At 43.7% G+C, this 24,091-nt stretch overlaps 1 protein-coding gene across 1 annotated transcript in view; it reads right to left on the bottom strand.

Moving 5' to 3' along the window:
- The window catches only part of dnah7 (dynein, axonemal, heavy chain 7), a 468,798-nt gene that overhangs the window by 129,450 nt on the left and 315,257 nt on the right, over positions 1-24,091 (bottom strand). Inside the window, exons 47-49 of the mRNA XM_078228625.1 lie at positions 23,760-23,914; positions 20,465-20,655; positions 12,076-12,209 (exon numbers count right to left, since the gene is read on the bottom strand). Coding sequence (XP_078084751.1) covers positions 12,076-12,209; positions 20,465-20,655; positions 23,760-23,914 — 480 coding nt within the window. The remainder of the gene's footprint in view (positions 1-12,075; positions 12,210-20,464; positions 20,656-23,759; positions 23,915-24,091) is intronic.

Raw genomic sequence — 24,091 nt, forward strand, 5'->3', positions numbered from 1 at the left:
ATCTACCAAAATGCATTACCTCGCATTTGTCTAAATTAAACTCCATCTGCCATTCGTCAGCCCACTGGCCCAATTGATCAAGATCCCGTTGCAATTGGAGATAACTTTCTTCACTGTCCACTATGCCACCAATCTTGGTGTCATCTGTAAATTTACTAACCATGCCCCCTATATTCTCATCCAAATCATTAATATAAATGACACAAAGAAGAGGAGACAAGGAGGCTACAAATAGATAGAGTAGGTTAAGTGAGTGGGGGTGGGAAAAGATCTGGTAAATCTCACATTTAAGAAGCATTTAGATGATCACTTGAAACTCCATAGCATACAAGGCCATGGACCAAGTTTTGGAAAATGGGATTAGAATAGGTGCTTGATCACCAGTGAAGACTCAATGAGCCAAAGGATGTCTTTCTGTGCTGTAAAGATCCACGACTCTATGATTATAATGTGGAAAAATGTGAAATTGTCCATTTTAGCAGGAGAATTAAAAAGACATAATATCTAAATGTTGAGATTGCAAAGCTCTGAGATGCAGAAGGATCTGGGTATCCTAGTGCATGAATTGCAAAAGTAAAGTAAAGTATATTTATTAGTCACGAGTAAGGCTTACATTAACACTGCAATGAAGTTACTGTGAAATTCCCCTAGTCGTCACAGTCTGGTATCTGTTCGGGTCAATGCACCTAACCAGCATGTCTTTCAGAATGTGGGAAGAAACCGGAGCACCCAGAGGAAACCCACACAGACACAGGGAAAATGTGCAAACTCCACACAGACAGTGACCTAAGCTGGGAATTGAACCCGGGTCCCGGTGCTATGAGGCAGCGGTGCTAACTACTGTGCTGCCCAAAAGGTTAAAGATAATAAAAGAGAATCAACTGCAAAATCAAAAAGTACAGAGGAAGAAGAAGTAGCCAAAAAGAGGACAATCGGTGATGGGTCAGAATGGTAAATGAGAGTTGGAAGCTGGATTATTTTGACATTATACAGAAACGGAGAACGTTTTGCTTAATTTGCAATGAGGTGGTATCATCTCCAAAAAAAAACCCATCAAGAGACATTGTGAAAGATGCATTCCTCTCACATAGCAAACTTTCTGACAGGTTCTGCACAACATGCTCGACAGCTTCCAAATCTGAAGGAAGCTGTGGAAACACAGAAACATGTATTTAGATGAGCAATAAATGAAAGTGACACAGTGACTTTGGTTAGCTTTCATATTTTTAAGTTTAAGTTTATTTATTAGTGTCACAAGTAGGCTTACATTAACACTGCAATGAAGTTACTGTGAAAATCCCCTAGTCGCCACACTCCGGTACCAGTTTGGGTACACTGAGGGAGAATTTACCATGGTCAATGCACCTAACCAGCACGTCTTTCAGACTGTGGGAGGAAACCAGAGCACCCGGAGGAAACCCACGCAGACATGAGGAGAACGTGCAAACTCCACACAGACAGTGACCCAATCTGGGAATCGAATCGGTGTACCTGGCGCTGTGAGGCAGCAGTGCTAAGTTGATGACAGTTCTATTACTACACGAATGATTAAGCATTTTCTATAACTCATTATATTCAGCGTGTTTTAAATGTATTTAATCTTATTCATAGGGTCATGGTTAGTGCACATTTGACTTAAAACTTGTGGCCTACTGCGATTGGCGGGGGGTGGGGTGGGGGGCGCTCACGAGCCTAGGTTGCCCATCACTGCCGTAGACTGAAGAAAGAGGTTTAAGACTCTGCCTAGCTGAAAAATGTGTCAGACTGCTGAAGAAAGTAGGTTAAGGAACTCATATGTATTTGATTTGATTTATTATTGTCACATCTATTGAGATACAGTGTATTGTTTTTTGCTCGCTATACAAAGCATACCATTCATAGACTACATAGGGGAGAAGGAAAGGAGAGGGTGTAGAATGTAGTGTTACAGTTACAGATAGGATGTAGAGAAGGGATCAGCTAAGTATATGGTAGGTCCATTCAAAAGTCTGATGGCAGCAGGAAAGAAACTGTTCTCGAGTCAGTGGGTACGTGAGCTCAGACTTTTGTATCTTTTTCCCGACAGAAGATGAAAGAGAATATGTCTGGGGTGCATGGGGTCCTTGATTATGTTGGCTGCTTTTCTGAGGTAGCAGGAAGTGTAGACAGAGTCAATGGATGGAAGGCTGGTTTGCGTAATGGACTGGGCTACATTGACAACTCTTTGTCGTTTCTTGTGGCCTTGTGCAGAGCAGGAGCCATACCAAGCTGTGATACATCTGGAAAGGATGCTTTCTATGATGCACCTGCAAAAATTAGTGAGAGTCATAGTGAACATGCCAAATTTCTTTAGCCTCCTGAGAAAGTAGAGGCATTGGCGTGCTTTCTTAACTATAGCATCAGCGTGGAGGGACCAGGACAGGATGTTGGTGATCTGGACATCTCGAAACTGAAGCTCTCGACCATTTTCAATTCATCCCCATTGATATAGACAGGGGCATGTCCTTCACTACTCTTCCTGAAGTCAATGACTTTCTCTTTCATTTCACTGACATTGAGGGAGAGATTATTGCTCTGAAGTCAAAGCAATAGTGAATTTAGAGTGTGTTGTCTGGCTCACAGGGGATATACCAATTGTGGAAGGATTTGTAGTGAATGTGCAGAAGTCTAATGGAAAATAAATCTATTTTCAACTGAAACAGCTTCACCCTTGTGTAGAAATAATGGTAGCTCTTCACTGGAATGTTCACGGGAGTGTTGTTTCTGTAAGGGATATCATGAGTTTGAATCATTTTTTTCTTGGTATCTGTGCTGATATCTTTCCAACCTTTCTGTTGTCTAGTGTAATAAAAATTAAACAAGAAACATTTTGTTTCTTTTAAAAAGTCAACAGCAGACTGCTGTGAATTTGTTCAGTAAATACCCATGAAGTGGAGATGCCGGCGTTGGACTGGGGTAAACACAGTAAGAAGACTCACAACACCAGGTTAAAATCCAACAGGTTTATTTGGTAGCACAAGCCACTAGCTTTCGGAGCGCTGCTCCTTCATCAAGTGAGTGGGAAACAGGGCATATAAAGACACAAACTCAATTTACAAAATAATGGTTGGAATGCGAGTCTTTACAGGTAATCAAGTCTTAAAAGGTACAGACAATGTGAGTGGAGAGAGGGTTAAGCACAGGTTAAAGAGATGTGTATAGTCTCCAGCCAGGACAGTTAGTGAGATTTTGCAAGCCCAGGCAAGTCGTGGGGGTTACAGATAGTGTGACATGAACCCAAAATCCCAGTTGAGGCCATCCTCATGTGTGCAGAACTTGGCTATCAGTTTCTGCTCAGCGACTCTGCGCTGTCGTGTGTCATGAAGGCCGCCCTTGGAGAACGCTTACCCGAAGATCAGAGGCCGAATGCCCGTGACTGCTGAATGGTTCCCCAACAGGCCGAGAACACTCTTGCCTGGTGATTGTCGAGCGGTGTTCATTCATCCGTTGTCAAAGCATCTGCATGGTCTCCCCAATGTACCATGCCTCGGGACATCCTTTCCTGCAGCGTATCAGGTAGACAACATTGGCCGAGTTGCAAGTGTATGTACCATGTACCTGGTGGATGGTGTTCTCACGTGAGATGATGGCATCCATGTCGATGATCTGGCACGACTTGCAGAGGTTGCTGTGGCAGGGTTGTGTGGTGTCGTGGTCACTGTTCTCCTGAAGGCTGGGTAGTTTGCTGCAGACAATGTTCTGTTTGAGGTTGTGCGGTTGTTTGAAGGCAAGATGTGGGGGTTTGGGGATGGCCTTGGCAAGATTTGTAAATTGAGTTTGTGTCTTTATATGCCTTGTTTGTGAATAGAACTCCCACTTACCTGATGAAGGAGCAGCGCTCCGAAAGCTAGTGGCTTTTGCTACCAAATAAACCTGTTGGACTTTAACCTGGTGTTGTGAGACTTCTTACAGTAAATACCCTCCATGGTTTTAAAAAAAATAAAAAATAATGATCTATCAAGTCACGTTCCATTCTGAGACTTATCCAGTAATGACATTAGCTGGGATCGTAACACTATAGATAAAAGTTTATAAAGTGTGTATAGATTGTGTTCCAATTCTGTCCTTCTGAAGTAAAACAGTAAGGGCTACTTCCTGCTGAATGCATGTTCAGCTGTAAGAGTTCAAGAGAGAGAGAGCATCAGCTGGAGAACTAAGCTTTACAAAGACACCACTGGCATCAAAGCAAGATTGCAGGTTGATTGACTTCATGAGCTGCCTATTCTGCATAATTTTGGCAGCCATTCACTGTGCATGTGCCATCACCTTTAGTCATATGTTGTCGGGCATCATTTACCTACAAGTGTGTACATGTGCAGCAAATTCCATTTTGGACCTCCAAGGACATTCGTACTGCCAAAAAAAAAATTACAAATGATCATGATTTCTTGGCCACAGGAACCAGATCTAAAGAGCACACCTGAAAAGGAGGAGTTTCAAGGAATAGAACACATTGGAGGTGCGGAGGTCAGTTATGAGGACATGTAGCAACTGGCAGATGAAACATAGCCATTGCTTGTGCTACAATTAGGAAAACTCCTTCAATATAGGCATCTTGGAATCTATGACACATTCACTGGAATCACAGTTCTCCACTTAAGAAGCAACCGGGGTCCACATGTTGTCTTCTCCTCCATGGGATCAAAGTAAGGGAGGAATTATTCATTATACTTTGAACCAGCTTTCAGAAACTGATGACCGATTTGGTGGCCTCCGTCTAAAGGGTTTGTGGATATGATAGCATTCATAGACCTGGCAAGTTTCTGAATAATTGTGCAGTGTTCATCACAATGGCAGCTGCTGGAATAGGCCTTTGCTTGAAAAATGCCCCCATCTGGCCAAAAAACATTTTGCATCTTTAACTACAATGCAAGTCATTTATTTTAAATGGAAAAATATAATATGTGCAATGGAAAAATATATCTGTTTGGTGCAATTCTTAATCCTTTAAATTCTAATCATCTGCTTCATCAGCCGACGCTATAGTTAAGAAAGCCCACCGCGTTCTCTACCTTCTCAGGAGGCTAAGGAAATTTGGCATGTCCGCTACGACTCTCACCAACTTTTACAGATGCACCATAGAAAGCATTCTTTCTGGTTGTATCACAGCTTGGTATGGCTCCTGCTCTGGCCAAGACCACAAAAATCTACAAAGGGTCGTGGACGAAGCCAGTCCATCGTGCAAACCAGCCTCCCATCCATTGACACTGTCTACACTTCCTGCTGCCTCGGAAAAGCAGCCAGTATAATTAAGGACCCCAAGCACCCCGGACATACTCTCTTTCACCTTCTTCTGTCAGGAAAAAGATACAAAAATCGTATACCAACCGACTCAAGAACAGCTTCTTCCCCTGCTGACTGTAATACTACATTCTGCACCCTCTCCTTTCCTTCTCTATGTACAGTATGCTTTGTCTGTATAGCACACAAGAAACAATACTTTTCACTGTACACTAATACATGTGACAATAATAAATCAAATTTTTAAAAAAAGATAGTGAAATGATTTTCTCCAAGACCTGTCAAGGATTGAGGTGGCCATCTTCTTAGATTATCGAGAATTGGGAAGGACCTGCTTCAGGCTGTATTTCAGCTGCTGTTGTTCTGACCTAGCTACATTCTGCCACAAGTTTGGAAATCTTAGGAGGACTGGTGGAAAGTGACACATACACTAATCACACTGTGATAACACAACTATAAAGTAATTAGCACTGAGCCTTAGTGCTACCTCGCCACTGAACCGTGGGAAAATGCCGAAGCGGCATCAGATTTCTAAAGCCATAGAAACTCGTGGTCTGGTTTCAATTTCCAATTACTTGGAGGCTGGAAGAGACAACCACCCCCATGTTGTTATTTAAGGCATTTATTGCAGCAGTCACACTTCCATCCCATAATTTGTTGGGAGGGGAAAGCACTCAGCCACTGATCGTTCTGAAACTGCCACACACACTAGAATTGACTGATGCTGAACTCTCATCCATTGTGTTGTCATAGATTCTACTGGTAGACTGCTCCAACTCAGCCACTTCCTGAATCACATCCTAGGGCATCACTCCCAATGCCTACATTTATATTATATCTTCCATAAGTGTCCTTCTTTTAAACACAAGACCTGAGATCTGCATCTCAAGGTCTTCAGCTGAGAGCCTGACTCTCTAGGAAGAAGAATCTCTTTACCTTCTAGCCCCAAATCCTGTGCACCAAGCCTACTCTGCATAATTGTGCATGTACTTCTATATCATAGACTACTTTTTAAGTGGGAATCTAGTCTGGTGCTTAGAAGTAAAAATGTGACTGACAGTGTGTGAACAGGGGATTGCACAGTTAAGTAGTAGTGGGATTTGGGTTCATTTGGTTTCTGTCACACATCTAGAAGGGCGCAAAAGAAAGGGAGGTAAGCACAGATAGAGGAGTAGCATGCTGACATAAATGACCTTAGACACAGAGGGTGTATTTTAAAAGTTGATTATTATGTTTGTGCTGCAGAAGCTGTACTTAAGTGAAAGAACATGTAGCATGAGGAAGATGAAAATGGCGTTGTGGTACCTATCACAGATCGCTGGCAAGTTCTCAATGTTTTCAACACAATATTGAGAAAATGGATGATAAACATGCTTATTATCATGCATTGTTGCAAGGTGAATATTTCTACTTACATTGGCTGCAGTGGTAAGATTAATGGACCCCTTGCAGTATTCCAGTTGCCTTGGAGGTAGAGAGGGAGGCATTGGTGGATATGACACCGAATGTCAAAGCACATTGCCCTACTCCAATTGTTGTAGTACACTAATTTTCATAAAATCATTATAGAATAGAATCCCTACAGTGCAGAAGGAAGCCATTTGGCCCATTGAGTCTGCACCAACAACACTCTCACCCAGGGCTCATCCCCGTAACCCCACGTATTTACCCTATTAATCCCCCTGATACTATGGTCAATGTAGCATGGCCAATCAACCTAATTTGCACATCTTAGGGTCTGTTCCTGTGCTGCAATTTTCTTTGTCCTTTGGGTAGGGAGTTTTAGTTCAGACGGGCAGCAGAGTCGGTGCAGGCTTCAAGGTCCGAAGGGCCTTTTTATTCATTCATTGGACATGGGCATCGCTGGCTGGCCAGCATTTATTGCCCATCCTTAGTTGCCCGAGGGCAGTTGAGAGTCAACTCCATTGCTATGGCTCTGGGGTCGCATGTAGGCCAGAGTGGGTAAGGATGGTAAATTTCCTTCCCTGAAGGACATTAGTGAACCAGATGGGTTTTTCCGACAATTGGCAACGGTTTCATGGTCATCAGTAGATTCTTAATTTCAGATATTTTTTATTGAATTCAAATTCCACCATTTGCAGTGGTAGGATTTGAACCCGGATCCCCAGAGTATTAGCTGAGTTCCTAGATTAATAGTCTAATGATAATACCACTCGGCCAGGGGTCTCCAAACTACGGCCTGCGGGCCACATCTGGCCCGCAGCGGGCTAACGTCTGGCCCGCAGCCAGTGGGGCGGGACGGGATTCCCGCTGCCGAAAACACTCCCGCATCCGGAACCCCACCGCTGACTCAGGATCCGGACGCGGGGACGGAAGCCACAGGCCGGACATTTGCTGCCCCTCTGCGCGGTGTCTGATGGACCCATGGGAATCCCTGCTCTCTTTACCGGCCTATTGTCCAATCAGAGCTGCCGTCCTGTGACTGACAGTTCATTAAACGAATCAGCAATTGAGATATCTGTTATCCAATTGCTGCTCTGCATTGACTGAGTGACAGCTGCTTTATCCAATCCGTAAGTTCCATCTGTCTGAAATGAGCGAGAACAATGACAATGATGGCGGCAATTCAGACCAATTCAGTTTTGGAAGGAAAAAGGAAAAGAAAAGTGGACAGAGAGTGCCGCCTGTTTAATGAAGAATGGGGTGTAAAGTACTTCTTTGTACAAGCAGGTGATAAAGCCTTGTGTGTCATATGCAACGAAACTGTTGCAGTTTTGAAGGAGTACAATGTACGTCGACTATGAGACCAAACATGAACCAAGTTATTCCCAATTCACAGGAACACTGCGTTCAGAAAAATTTGAATCAATGCAACGCAGGTTTCTTTTCCCAACAAGCTTTTTTTACCCAGAAGATAACTGAAAATGAAGCTTTAACCAGGGCCAGTTACAAACTAGCTTATGTGTTGGCTAAAAGAGGAAAGCCATTCACCGATGGAGATCTCATCAAAGAGTGTATAATGGAAGCAGTGAAAGAGTTATGCCCAGAAAAAGCAAATCTGTTCAAAATCATCAGTCTTGCACCAAATGCTGTTGCTCGTAGAATTGAGGATGTAGGAAGCAATATATTTCAAGAAATTGCAGACGAAGCAAGAAATTTTCAGTTGTATTCTCTCACACTTGATGAATCGACTGATGTGTGTGACACATCACAACTCCTAGTATTCATCCGTGGCATCGACAGTGAATTTAATGTGACACAAGAATTAGCATCAGTGCATAGCATGCACAGCACAGTAACTGGAGAAGACATCTTCATAGAATTGCAAAAAACTGTGTTAGAATATAACCTGGGAGAGGAATAAACTGCAATGCGTGACAATTGATGGAGGAAAGAACATGTCTGGGGTGAAGAAAGGTTAAGTTGGACAAATCACAAAAGCTTGAGGTTGGTGGATTCTCAAAGCCCATGTTTCCGCATTGCATTATCCATCAACAAGCATTGTGCGGAAGATATGTGGATATGTCTTGCATTCTGAAACCTGTTGTTTCAACAGTGAATTTCATTCAATCTCACGGGCTTAATCATTGCCAGTTTCGTGATTTTCTGAAAGAAACTGATCGAGTTCGGTGACTTGCCTTATTATACAGCAGTTCGATGGCTTAGTTGTGGTAAGGTTCTATCATGGTTCTTTCAGCTCAGAGAGGAATTTGATCTCACAGAGAAGAATCGACCTGAACCACTTTTATCGAACACTGACTGGCTTTGGAAATTGGCATTTTTTTTGCAGACTTGACAGGCCATATGAATCAATTGAATCTGAAGTTGCAAGGTGAAACAAATTTGATTTGTGATCTATTCGCGCATGTCAAGGCATTCAGGGCAAAACTGATGCTATTTCAAGGACAGCTGAAAGTTCATAACTTGGTTCATTTTCCATGTGAAAAATTTCATGAAGAAAGTGAAGAATTTCCTTCTTCATTGGCAACAGAAATCATTAAGGACTTGCAAAAACAATTTCAGGAATGATTTTCTGATCTTGATGGAAACACAGATGAAATAAAGCTGTTTCAAAATCCATTTGGTTGCAATATTGAAACACTCCCAAGTCAGTTTCAAATGGAAATTATTGATCTCCAATCAATCAGATGACATGCTGAAAGACAAGTATAAAGAAGGAAATCTGATCCAATTTTATAAATCTTTGTAGCCTGAGCAGTTTCCAAATTTGAAGCGATTTGCTTGTGGATTTGTATCAGTTTTTGGTACAACGTACCTGTGTGGACAAACATTTTCAAAAATGAAGTATGTCAAGTCCAAATATCGAGCAAATTTATCTGATGAGCATTTGAAGTCTAATAATTGGCTCCTCAAGCTTGAAACCTCAGTTCAGCAATATTTTGAAATTAAAAAAGCAGTTTAAGGGCGGCACGGTAGCACAGTGGTTAGCACTGCTGCTTCACAGCTCCAGGGACCTGGGTTCGATTCCCGGCTTGGGTCACTGTCTGTGTGGAGTTTGCACATTCTCCCCGTGTCTACGTGGGTTTCCTCCGGGTGCTCCAGTTTCCTCCCACAGTCCAAAGATGTGCGGGTTAGGTTGATTGGCCATGCTAAAATTGCCCCTTAGTGTCCTGGGGTGCGTAGATTAGAGGGATTAGCGGGTAAAATGTGTAGGGATATGGGGGTAGGGCCTGGGTGGGATTGTGGTCGGTGCAGACTCGATGGGCCGAATGGCCTCTTTCTGTACTGTAGGGTTTCTATGATTTATTTTCCATCATTCCCATTAATTTTGTGCAAAACTTCATGATTTGTTGGTTATGATTGAAAACTCGAATTGCCAGAATTGTGTAGAAAGGTGCAGACTGAATTTATTTTTGTTCGACCTTTATTAATGGTTCAAGTTTATTTTGAATTTCTTTGCTTTGTTTTACTGAAGTTCTTTCTTGGGGCGTGTTTATTTTTCTTATTGTGTGCCACAGAATTGGGCAAATTCTCATTTCAAGTAAACATTTGTAATATTTCAGTAAATAAAAGTTTAAAAATGAATGCTTTTCTCATCCGCAGTTAAGTAATAGATTATTTTGTCAGAGCATTTGCTAATGTTTGACATTTTTACTCATTATATCATTCCTCAGTGTAAGCACAGCATTGTTTCTTTGTAATTGTCACATTTCTCTTTTGTTCTGAATCATATCATGCTGATTACAAAGATGATCCAAATAAAACTTATTCATTTAAATTTTATTCATTCATTTATAAAACTAATTTTTTTTCTTTGGCCCCCGAAAATGTGTAAAATATACAATGTGGGCCTCATACTGAAAAGTGTGGAGACCCCTGCACCAGGCCATCGCCTCCCCGCCAGTTCCTGTGCTGTAATTTTCTTTGTTCATCCTTGTTCTATCTTTGGACTGTGAAAGGAAACTGGAGCACCCGGAGAAAACCCACGCAGACACGGGGAGAATGTGCAAACTCCACACAGACAATCACCCAAGGCCAGAATTGAACCCGGGTCCCCGGGAGCTGTGAAGCAGCAGTGCTAACCACTATGCCACCCTGCCGCAATATATATTGCCAAAATGGCACGGTGACACCACATGCATGAATGTTTTAATTATTACACTTTCATCGCTTTTGATCAGTGCTTATGTAGTTTTTCTTTTAAAAATCTTTCTCATTAACAAAAACAGCACTTAATACAAAATCATTGAGGGCAATTCTCCCAAAAGTGCTCAATTGACGGGAAAACTGTTCTAAATCCCGACTGTTCTGACAGTTCAGCTTCTCACCTGAATCTCCGCACTCTGTGCGCTGAAGAGGTCCCAGTCGTGAATCTCATTAAAAACCCAAGGGGGCAGGGCCTATTCGCGCAGGCGTTTGACAGTGCTGGAGTTCAGTGCATGCACAGTGGCCCCAAACTATCAAACTCCCGTTTGCTGGCCAGCCCCAGACCTCCGCAGTGCTGCCCCTCTAGCCCTCCCCACGGCCCGATCACAGCCCCCACAACAATTCCTGGGCCAGCCCTGACCCCCCCCTGTCCCAGAGTGCCCCGATGTCCAGGCCCCACCTCCCAGCAGCAGTGATCCCCTCACTCTGGCAGACTCCCCCCCCCCTCACCCTCCACCGGGGTCAGACCACTGCCCCCCCCGCCCCACCAGTGTCAGGCCCTCCCACCCCCCCCCCTGCAGACCAACCCCCAGCCCATCCCAATTGCTGCCCTCCCTCCATCCCAGACCAATCTCAATGCAGAGCAACAGTGGGAACCCCCACCGATCGCACCTAGGCCCCGCCCCTTGGCACTGCCTGATGCCTGGTGTGCAGTGCCAAGGTGTGCCCTTGGGCAGTGCCGGGGCACAGGCTGGCACTGCCAGGGTGCCTATGCCCTGGGGGCACCAGACCCCGCTGCTGACCCCCGGGGGTCCCAATTGCCCCCCTTCATTCAGGAGGGGTCTCCACTAGTTCCACGAATGTGGGGAGCTAGTCTGAACCCCGCCAGAATGAAGTACTCCTGGCGGGGTGGGAGATTCGATTGGGACCTTTCAAGTCCTGATAATTAACAAATATACATATTTAAAATAGATTAAAAACACATTTAAATTACGTACCTGCCTTCCCGTCGGTTTCCAACGTGGTCTGGCCGGCGACTGTTCGCCGGCTTTGGGAGATGCGCATGCGTCCCTGGCACGTGCACAAATCCCTGTTCAAGGCCGCAGAAGCACGTCTCCCAGCCGGACCCGCCAGGAAAGTGGTGGGTCGCAATGGGAGAATCACGGCCATTGTTTCAATCACATGAAGTGAAAGAAGTAGGATGTGATTTAAATATTTAAATAAAATTCAATATCAATTCATCATTACCTTTTGTTTTCTGCACTTTGCAAAATTAAAGCCTGCTTCTCTTCTTCCAAGTCTGGCCTTTCTCTGGCAACTACGATACCAAGAAGCTGGTCTTGCATCCCCTCAGTGGTAATCATGAAGTTTAGCAGGGTTACCTGTAGGTAAGGGGATAAATTCAAAAATGAGGACATTACTAGCGACACTTTGGGTGGGATCTTGAGCCCACGTTCACCGACTGTGCAAATGCCTGCGGAGGTTCAAGATCCGGAAGACATGATTTCACTGGCGATGTCATCAGGTTCACGCCCAGCTTTACATGAACTTAAATAGCTTTCAATATCATTAACCCACCCCGATGACCAGTTTGGCAGGGGTGGGGGGGGGGGCAGGCTGAGAGAGAAATGGGTCGATGATGATTGGCGAGAGGTGGGGTGGGGGGGGGGGGGGGGGGGGGGGGGGGGGAGGATAGGGGGAAAAGATGAGCCATCTCCAATCGGGGTGGGGTGGGGAGCCCCTGAGACCTCCAGGGTGGGCTGGGGGATGATTTATTCTTGTTACCTTCTTGTTAAAGATGGCACCACGATCTCAGTGCAACTGTGCTTTGCTGGCATGTTGAGGCCCCGACCCTTTGCATGACAGCATGAAACGTGATTTTTTTTTAAGGTAGAGTGTCATAATAAAGGGGGGTCGGTTTAAGACAGAGTTGAGGAGGAACTTCTTCTCCCAGAGGGTGGTGAATCTCTGGAATTCTCTGCCCACTGAGGTGGTGGAGGCTACCTCGCTGAATATGTTTAAAGCGCGGATGGATGGATTCCTGATCGGTAAGGGAATTAAGGGTTATGGGGATCAGGTGGGTAAGTGGTACTGATCCACGTCAGATCAGCCATGATCTTATTGAATGGCGGGGCAGGCTCGAGGGGCTAGATGGCCTACTCCTGCTCCTATTTCTTATGTTCTTATGTTCTTATAAGATCTGGAGAAAAAACACCCGTTTCTCTGGAGAGAACACACTGATTTTTTGGTAAGATTCCCACCAACGTAATTGCAATAGAGCACAAAAATATTTCCAATCCATTCCCTGTTATCACATATGCAGATATCATATTTTAGAATTCACCGTATTCTTTTAACACCACTTCCCTTTTGTTCCAATAGTTAACAGTGGCTAACCACAGGTAAGGTAAAATTAGACTGGAGCAGTTATTAAGCATATCATTAAAGAAAACTCTTTAGTAATCAAACTCATCTGCCCATTAATTTAAAAAAACTCCAAATTTCTGTTTTAGTGTTAACTTTCCCAATGTGTATATTTCATTAATTTGTACAAAATGATTATGTCATTTAGTACTAAATTCTGTACTTGTAATGTTTTGGGGGCGTTGGCTTTAATAAAACGTATAACCACAAAATCCCTACAGTGCAGAGGAAGCCATTCAGCCCATCGAGTCTGCTCTGACCTCTGTCCTATCTCCATAACCACGTGCAATTACCATGGCTAATCCACCTAACCCATACATCTTTTTGACTGTGGGAGGAAACCGACACAGACACAAGGAGAATGTGCAAACTCCACACAGTCATCGAAGGCTGGAATTGAACCCAGATCCTTGGCACTGTGAGGTAACAGTGCTAACCACTGTGCTGCCAATATCACTGCAGCTTCAAAAAAAAAAATTCAAATATGGGGATTTAATTATTTTATTTATATCTCTTTAAATCAGGACTCTTTACTGCCCATGTTGTTAATTCAATTAAACTGATCTTTTTGTCTTGGAGGACCGATGCTCAATGCCGGAAGAAAATGAATGACATTATTTGTGCTGCACCTCACCGGATAGTCCTTATCCTCCAAGAGCCATTCCGGCAGCCAAACTTGGTCTTCAAAGACTCTGGGGATGTCCGAGTGTCCCAGAATGTAGCTGTTGTGCACGGTCCCCAGGAAGCACGCACACACTCCAGGATGGTCGCACACGACCTGCATGTTCAGGGAGTGGAATCCCTTCCGGTTGATAAAGGGCATTCCCTGATTTCATGGGGCTCGCAGGGTGACATGCGTGCTGTCTAGAGCCCCCGAACCCACAGGATGCCAGCGATGACAACAAAACCTTCAGCCCGGGCATCTTGTTGGACGTGGCTCGGGTCAAAATGGACGTGGTGACCTGCCCAGGCATACAGAGCATCTATCACCTCCCAGATGTACCTGTCGGCTAATGACTGCATGGTGCCTGCTCGAGCCCTGGAATGACCTGGTGGTGTAGATATTAAGGGCAGCCGTCACCTTAACTGCAACTGGGAGTGGGCGTCCTGAAGTGAGAGACAGTCTGTAAGGTTATCCATCCTGAGCCCCTCAATTCCTCTCAGCGCCCTGTTTCAGGGCAATCCTCCATATTTTAAAAGGATTCAGGAGAAACCTGACAGTTTAAAAGTGGCCAACTCTGGCTGTTGGCTGATAAAACCTCCCAGAAGGCTCGGCAGGCCAAACATAACCTGCCTGTGGACTGTGCTAAGGAAAGGTGTGAACCCCCTGAATATGCAAGTGGCCAGAAAGGCAGACACACCAGTGATCTAATCATCAGAAGGACAAAGGGAGATGGAGACCAACAGACGAACAGTAAACAGACCGGCCCATCCACAGAAGACAAGACGACCCATCCCACTAATGGGACACCGTTCCGGAAGCTCCGGAGGAGCATTAAAGACATTAAAATAACGACCAACGGGGGGTCAAGGCAGTTCCAGCCTTTTGTGTTTGGACTTGACTCAATTAAACCGAGACTGCCGGTGATCGAAAGCCCATTGTCCTTGAAAATCACCTACGGGGGCAGGGAAGTTGGTTGTTAAATTGGGCTGAAGTTAAGATCAAGGGAGGCAGACAAGCCAGACCAAGCTCTCTACCAGAATCGCAAGTTCATGTGCAGAGATGAAGACCAACAGCAGCCCAGCTTCGACCCTGCACTAAGACATTCGAGCCCACCACAAAGGAACCCCTTTTAGAATTGAGAGTATCCCAGCCAACCTTGTGAAGCTCCCGAGGATAGGATAGAGGTTGAGGCAAGGGGAGGGGTGATGTATTGTAATTTTAAAGTTCAGTAATCTTGGTTTGAACTGTGTAAAGTAAGATTTTACGTTGTACCCGTTAGCATTTCTCCCACAGTGATAGTATAAAGTATAAGTTTTATTCATGTGTGGTGTGGTATTGGAGGGGTTGATTCTATTGTTAAATAAATCACTAAGTTTTGAAACTCGTTTGGAGTTCGTCACGCCTCTTGTTCTCTCATTAGCGCACTCTGGCGAGGTCACGGTTTCAATATCCCTTACCATAAACCCGGAGTCTAGAACCGAGGGTGATCTGAGCGATTCGAACCTGCTCACTCAAGGGAGACTGCTGGTCAGGAGATAAAGAACAGAGTCTCTCTGTTCTCTCTCTTGGAGACCTACTCGAGTGGAGTGGGTGCAGGGTGGCTGTTGTCCCACCGACAAGGGAGAGAATCACTCAGACCTTGGTGGTGGTTTTGGGATGGCTGTGTGATATAAGTATCAGGTTACCGGTCAGGTATAAACGGTGAGTCTGGTTCAGCGCTCTCTCCTGCGGAGTTGCCCCAGTGCAGCATTCCCCAGCCTTTGAAATTTCAAGGCCTGTAAGAGAGAGACACTCTCAGCTATTGGCAGACCCCCAAATACCGGCCTGTAAGTGGAGTAAAGAGAAAGATCCTGCTACAGCCCTATGTTCCCATGAGTTTGAATCTTGGCAACCCTAACCATCTCCGGTGCCAAGCTCCACCTTAATTGGCTGCTGTCACATATTATCATCTCAATGGCCAGAGATGCTGCCCCCTTATGGTCACCAATGACATCCCATTGGTACCCTCCCTTCACATGATGTCTTCTGCACTCTGCAGTTGTGTGCTCGCTGGTGGGCAGCGCAGAGCTGCCCTTCTCCTGGATGGTCGGGCTGCCACAGATACAGACCCCTGAGACCACAGGCCAGTGGTGGCAGCATGAGGCAGATTTTGCTCAGTGCTTTATGCTCACGTTGAGCATAAGGGGTTGGCTGTGGGAAGGTGCTCAACAAGGAACCCTTGCAGTTTAAACCTGCTTGTACCCACCTGGACGTATGGTACAAAGTGGCTTCCAGACATGACATCGCGATCAGACAGAGAGTAGGGAGGCAACCACCTAACTTCCATGCAACAGGTAGCCATTGTAGGGAGCACCGCAGAGTTCATGCAGTGTGGGGAGCTGTGTTAACACCTGCCGAGTTCTCTTAATTGGGGCAACAGCTGTCAGGTGCTTGTGACTGTTACTTGGATCTGGGATGGGATAAGACCATAAGTCAAAAGAGCAGAATTCGGCCACTCAGCCCATCGAGTCAGCTCCACCATTCAATCATCGCCGATTTTTTTCTCATCGCCATTCTCCTGCCTTTTCTCCATAACCCCTGATCCCCTTATTAATCAAGAACTTATCTATCTCTGTCTTAAAGACACTCAATGACCTGGCCTCCACAGCCTTCTGTGGCAAAGAGTTCCATAGATTCACCACTCTGGCTGAAGAAATTTCTCCTCATCTGTTTTAAAGGATCATCCCTTTAGCCTGAGGTTGTGCTCGCTAGTTCTAGTTTTTCCTACTTGTGGAATAATCCTCTCCATGTCCACTCTATTCAGGCCTTGCAGTATCCTGTAAGTTTCAATAAGATCCCCCTTCATCCTTCTAAATTCCAGCGAGTACAGACCCAGAATCCTCAACCATTCCTCATACGATGTCCTTGCTAAACAATGGAGCCTTCCCAGCCGAGAGGTGGCAGGGTGGAGGGTGCGGCAATGCTGGGATGTGATCTCAACCTCTGGAACCCCTTGGGAGTGAAGGGGGGGGGGTCTTTCAGCAGGCAGGGAGAATGCTCGCCTCATGACCCCAACCCAGCAGCGACCCCCAATCTGAGGACTTTTGGCCAGTCCGAGCCCACCCAAATTCCACCCCCCCCACCATCCGACTCCGTGGCTGACCCACTCTCTTGCATCCTGGAGATTGGTGCACATCAATACTCACCTCCTCACTCTCCCTCGCAACTGTTGTGCCTGAACCACACATTATAGGAGCAGCAATGATTTGCGCCAGTGGGACATCACACCAAAGAGGTGGGTGCATTCTGGGAGAGGTGTGGGTCGCATGCTGATTTTGTTAATGAAATTGAAATGCAATTGAGAGAATTAGCCTCATGCCCTTTCTGGACGAAAATGGGCATGAAATGACTCGTGCCATTAGAAAGAGCCCGAGAGAATTTCAAATTGTTTTGCACTGGGTTCAATCTACTAATAGGGCAACGAGGTTGGAGGATCTTCCCCCCCCCACCATTATGTGTCACATGTCATATTTTGTTTTCTGATTCTGTGAGGTACCTTGGGATGCTGTGTTACATTAAATGTGCTATAGAAATACAAGCATCATCATACAATATGCTATAGAAATACAAGCCTCAGTACAAGAAGGATGTGGAGGCACTGGAAAGAGTGCAAAGGAGATTTACCAGGATGCTGTCTGGTTTGGAGGATCGGTCTTATGAGGAAAGGTTGAGGGAACTTGGGCTTTTCTCTTTGGAGCGGAGGAGGTTGAGAGGAGACTTAATAGAGGTTTATAAGATGATGAGGGGGATAGATAGAGTGAACGTTCAAAGACTATTTCCTCGGGTGAATGGAGTGGTAACTAGGGGGCATAACTATAGGGTTCATGGTGGGAGATATAGGAAGGATGTCCGAGGGAGGTTCTTTACGCAGAGAGTGGTTGGGGTGTGGAATGGGCTGCCTGCAGGGATAGTGGAGTCAGAAACTTTAGTAACATTTAAGAAGCTATTGGATAGGCACATGGAGTACTTCGGGATGATAGGGAGGAAATAGCTTGATCTGGGTTTCAGACAAAGCTCGGCACAACATCGTGGGCCGAAGGGCCTGTTCTGTGCTGTACTGTTCTATGTTCTATGTTCTATCATTGTGAGTCATAAAATTGAGGTGCTACAGCATCTCAAATGGTGGAGAGCTGTATTGGACGTGATGACAGAAATGATAAAGGAACATAGGAAATGCATACTGATGTAAGATTTATATTTATAGTTACAATTGTGAGGTTTATACGATTATGTTTTAGGATTGTATCTTTTGGCTTATAAGTTTACGATATTTTGGGACTGTAACTGTAAATGCCGGGTAGGTAAAAGGGGTTATGTGACATGTGCTGGAGTCTGCCTAACAGTAAACCTGGGTTGTTTAATTGTTAGAGATCTTAGGAAGGCTCAGATTGTTTGATTGAAAGAGAGTATACTTGGAACAATGACAGCAGTTCCTAACTCCACAACGAATAGACCCCAAGATATTAGGAAAACATTTGGATATGAAGTTATAAATTGTTGTACCGTGCATTATTTATTTATTTCTAAGATGAAAGGAAGTTGGGAACAAGGATAACTAAAACATTTCCACTTATATACAAAACTAATGTGTTTCCCCTTGCGATAGGAAGAGGGAAGCCATTTTGAGATCAGGTTACAGGCTTCCTTGCGGTATGGGGGCTGAAGGAGTGGGCCAGCATTTATTGCCCATCCTTAGTTGCCCTTGGAGGGCAGTTGAGAATCAATCACATTGCTGTGGTTCTGGAGTCACATGCAGGCCAGACCAGGTAAGGGCGGCAGATTTCCTTCCCTAAAAGGACATTAGTAACCAGATGGGGTTTTCCAACAAACAACAATGGCTTTGTGTACAAGTGGAAATGTTAGTTATCCTTGTTCCCAACTTCCTTTCATCTTAGAAATAAATAATGCACAGTACAACAAATTATAACTTCATATCCAAATGGTACAGGCCTGGCTTGTTTTATCTTGCCCTCTACTACCTTGTTGGTTACAGCGCTGTGATGGCCTATAGTATTATTGCTAGGCTACTAATCCAGAAAATCAGCTAATGTTCTGGATTCGTAGCCTAGCAATAATACTATAGGCCATCACAGCGCTGTAACCAACAAGGTAGTGGAGGGCAAGATAAACAAGCCAGGCCTGTACCGTAAGCAGAGAATATGCTATCATTCACGAGATCTATAGAACCATAGAATCCCTAGTGCAGGAGGTGGTCATTTGGCCCATCAAGTCTGCACCAACTCTCTGAAAGAGCATCCCACCCTCCATCCTATCGCCATAACCCTACACGTTTACCATGGCTAATCCATCTAACAAACTCACCCAACCACCAGGATTTTTGGGGACCCCTCCTCTGCATCTTGGCAGTGGCAGAGAGACACCGTTGGCACTGTCAAGGCATGTGGCCTGTGGTGACCGCCCATGATTTGAACAGTGATGGGATGATGCCCCTCTTCTCTGAGGGACTGATGGTGTTCTCCTGAATTCTGGGATCCAGCACCCATATTCTAAGCCTGCCTGGTGCAGTTCCTATTGGGGGAGCCGGGTGCATGGCCAGGAGGTTGGTAAATGAACCATCAAAAATTAGCAGATTTGCATAATTATCAGGTTGCCGCCCACCAAGGCTGGCAAAATCCTGCCTGTGATATCTTGAAGCCAGATTATCCCTGCTCGTTAGATTCTCTAACCCTCGGGGGGGCAGCCGGATCCCAGTGCCAATCAAAACTGCTTTCTAAAAATGGAAACCAGTCGTGATGGCCACGTCAAGGGCTCAGAGATTATTGAAACCCCCAGGTGGTTTGGCAAATGGCTGATTAGTGCCCGGCACTGCTCCCTGGTTGGTAGTGCCTGTAGGGGGGCCTGAAAGGTGAGGAAAGGAAGGGCCATAAGGAAGGTGTTGGGGGATTAAAGGGGTGGGAGCTGGAAGTTGGGATGGGAGCAAGCCTGAAGGAGTAGGTCTGAATAGGCAGCCTGAGGGGGGGAGGGCATGAATGTGGGGTGAGGGGGGGGGGGGGTGGTGACGTGTAGAGTTGTCTGGAGATCGGGGCACCCCTTTTAAAGGGCGCCCAATCTCTGAAGAGCTGGCCTTGTCAGCATCTCCTAGCCTCCACTCCAAAAAATTCAAAGTGTGGGAGAATTCAGTGAGAATCTCCCCAGGCTCCAAAAGAATTTCGAGGTGTGGTTGTATTGCAAATTGAATCGCACCAAACCTCCCAGCAGGAATCTCACCAGTTTTCTCACTAGGAACTACAAGTAATCTTCTGGGAGAATTCCGCCGATGTGTTTTTCTTTCAGCTGTTAACTGAAATTTTTCTTTAGAAGTTATCGGTCTCTGCAGAGACCATAACATTATTCATTATATACATATATTAAAATGTGTGGCTGCTTTGTGATATGTAATAAAGTAGTTAAATTGTGATAGCATCAAGACAGCCTAAAAATTTAACAATGACTAGGAATTAAACAGTAATCCAAAGCTAAAATATATACAATTTTACTTCAATTTCAGACCTTGACAGATGTTTCTGGTAGGTAATGGGGATTTCTCAACTTTGTCGTGATGTAAAAGCGGAAGTCTGGGGCATATTCAATTGTGGAATCTCCCAGTCGAATGCATACACTTCCACCTTGCTTGAATGTTTGTTTAAGCAGCAAAGGTTCCAGGATGGGATCTAGCTCCTCACCAACATTCTCCAGCAAAACTGAAAAATTAAATCATTAACATTGACTTTCAGAAAATCTACATTTAGTTCTACAGTGAACTCACAAAAAGTAATTTTTCTAAGATAATTTCTACTTGTAATGTAAAAACAGCTCCTTTTAGTTATTGAATCCTTCTTTACCCTTTCGATACTGAAGGACTATTTCAAAATACTAACTATTTATTTCAACATAACATCTATAAAATCAATTTGCTGTATATTCTCAGTTAAAAATATTGTAATTTAAAATGAGAGAGGCATACAGAATAAAAAAACATGCATTAAACCATACTGCAATCAAGAATGATGTATTTTCAGGAGTGAACTCTAAATACAGACAATGTAAACACAAAGACAGAATAAAACCCTTGCATTCTATGGAAACAATTACAAATAATTAGCAACAAGAGAACATAGACTGCAATCTCCCTTTTAGAGCAATGTCATGACAGATTAATCTTCCCTTAGTTGTACTAGATTCTCAATAAATACAAAGTTCTAATTTTAAAACAAAATTCATACATTTGCGATACTGATAGTAACAGAGGCCCTCAAATTCCTTTGGACATGATCTCAGTGATGAATGCGGCACTGTGGCACATCTGTCTCAGTGCCAGGGACTCGCATTCGATTGCGGCCTTGGCTGACTATCTGTGTGGAATTTGCATGTTCTGCGTGTCTATGTGAGTTTCCTCTAGGTGCTCTGGTTTCCTCCCACAATCCAAAGATGTGCAGGTTAAGTGGAGTTGCCATGCTGAATTGCCCCTTAGTGTCAAAGATGTGGGTTAGGTGGATTAGCCATGGTAAATGTGCGGTGTTATAGCAGTAGGGCAGAGGGGAGGGATGCTGTTTCGGAGAGACAGTGCAGCCCCGATGGGTTAAATGGCTTCTTTCTGCATTTCAGGGATTCTATGGGAAGGTTGGTATCATACTCTCCAGTGTTCTTGCACTAAGCCTGATAGAATGTGCACACACATGGGAAGACATTTCATTTACAGGCGACATACAAAATTGCCACAGGGACATATCTGGTGTCTACCCTGTCACTGGCATAAACTGCAGAATCTGACCCATCCTTACGGGCTGTGCTCATCCTCCTCTCAACCCGACCCACTGTCAATCCTGTGCGAGTCAGGGCACCAGACCTGAAGAATAATTTAAATAACTTACAGCTGACTGGACCACATCTGCTCAAGTGAAAAGCAACATGCCTCACTTGGTGTACGATTCTCTATTGATAGGCTGTGTTTTAACTGAGCCCGAGTAGCAGGGATTCGCAGCATAATGATTCCTTTCCCTTGGCTCTGCTTTTGCTATCTTTTGCCTTGTAAAGATTGGAATAGTTTATAAGCCAAGAAGCACCAACACATTTGCCATTTTTTGGGGAATTACACCTGTCACATAGAGGATCTTCAACTCCAGAGTAATATATTTCAAAATCATTTCTGGTACACCTGTCTTCCAATCCAATTTTCTCTTTTCTCTCTATAGATTAAATACAAAATTCGGCAACGATTTTAGACACCAGGAGGTTACCCATTTCCTTTTGAAACTTCTTAAAAGTTACCTGTTCAACAATTGCACTTCCACTTTATTCCCCAGGCTTATTAGCCCTATACTAAACATATTTTCGATTCCAGCATCTGCAGTATTTTGTCTTTATCTAAAACAGGTTTTGTCTAATTGAATATTTACTTCAGACTTTTTCACTTGGAATCAATATTTCTCGGTTCGGCACTAATCTTCATGATTTTAAAAATATTTATAACTCTCCCTCGTAGAGTTCTCTTCTCAAGAAAGTAACATCCCAAGGTATATAAAATCACTTTACAAGGCTTAGTAATACAGCATGATAGCTTATTGGAACAAACTTAAGCCAGAACTCTAGATCCAGAACTTAACTAAGCTACACAATATATTAAAATCACATTTTGGCATCTATGCCACATCCTTTGCTAGATGGCCCTATGTTCTGTTCATATTATAACAAAATATTGGACTGCTAGTGTTAGTAAACTGTCCATCAGCATTCACAGACCTCTCCAGATCGGATACTTTCTACAGCATATTTACTTTACATATTATATTTTGTTAAAATAAACAAACTTTACATTTATCTGCATTAAACTTGAAATTATCACTTTTCAATCTCCACCCAACTTCACCAAATCTTGCTACATGTGTACATATACTTGCTTCTGTTCCTAATTGATAAAATCCAAATATTAAAATATCTTTGATCCAATTCCAACTTTTACTTCATCCCAACACCACTTCTGAGAGACATACATTGGGTTCCTAAACGTTTACTTTAATTAATCATTTTTTATCTATTTCATGAGGCTCAATCTTATACAGTAATTTTTCATACATGATCAAACAATGGTGAATATGAATTTAGATTTTAGTGTTGCTCACTTAATGATGATCATAAATGAGTAACTTAAGAGGTTATATGGATAGTGATATATAAATACAACCTTGCAGTTGTTTGTTACATACTTTACAGATAACCTGAGTGGAAACCAACATTGTTAAATTTTTCACCCTAAATTTTGATTCTACAGAAATCTAACTACTGCAGGTATGCATTCTATACATTCATTAAATTTATATTCAGGGTCTTCCACAACTTGGCCAAAGCTGTTTTATTTGTAAGTTACAAAAATAACACTACTTGTAAATACTATCAAACAAGAACTACACATAATGAACAGAAAAATGTATTTCTGTTTGACACGTGCAAATGAAGGGTTTGCATCAACCCAAGAAAAATAGGCAGGTTTTCCTTTCCAGCACATTGACCAAAGAGTCTGGTGGACAGATCCACTCATCACAAATTCAGATACTGGTTACACTCCACAAAGGCACATACACCACGCTGCTGAAGAACATTACTAAAATATTAACAGTATGGGATGCTACTGACAATGCTACACATGAGGGCTGTTCTAAACAAGACCAGCTTGACTCTCTTTATTGTAAATTGGTGCTACATTATACAGCAGCTATCCATAATATGCTAAAATCAGTTTGCCTGGTATGATTAATCAGGTTTAAATTATCAACTTCCAAAGTTCTTATAAAGCATATCTGTAACTTACCAGGAGTGCCAAACTGAATGCAGTTTTCCAAAGTTCTTACAAAGTCAGAGTCACTGAGCTTAATCACATGAAGGCTATTGGCTTTTTCCATATTTTTTACCCATTTATTTGCCTGACCTTGAGGATCTATCATTAGTGGCCATCTTCGAGCATTCCTGCAGGAAGCCAAACATTTTATTCAACATTAAAGCTGTGATTTGTATGATTTTCTATTACATTTGAATGTAATTGGAAGGAATAGGAATAGAAATGTAACAGAAAACATAATGGTGTCAAATAGTTGGATGTTTTGACCACATAACATACTTTTAAAAATCGGGCAGAATCCAATC

This window comes from Mustelus asterias, chromosome 14, assembly GCF_964213995.1.
Source record: "Mustelus asterias chromosome 14, sMusAst1.hap1.1, whole genome shotgun sequence".
NCBI classification, from domain to species: Eukaryota; Metazoa; Chordata; class Chondrichthyes; order Carcharhiniformes; family Triakidae; genus Mustelus; species Mustelus asterias.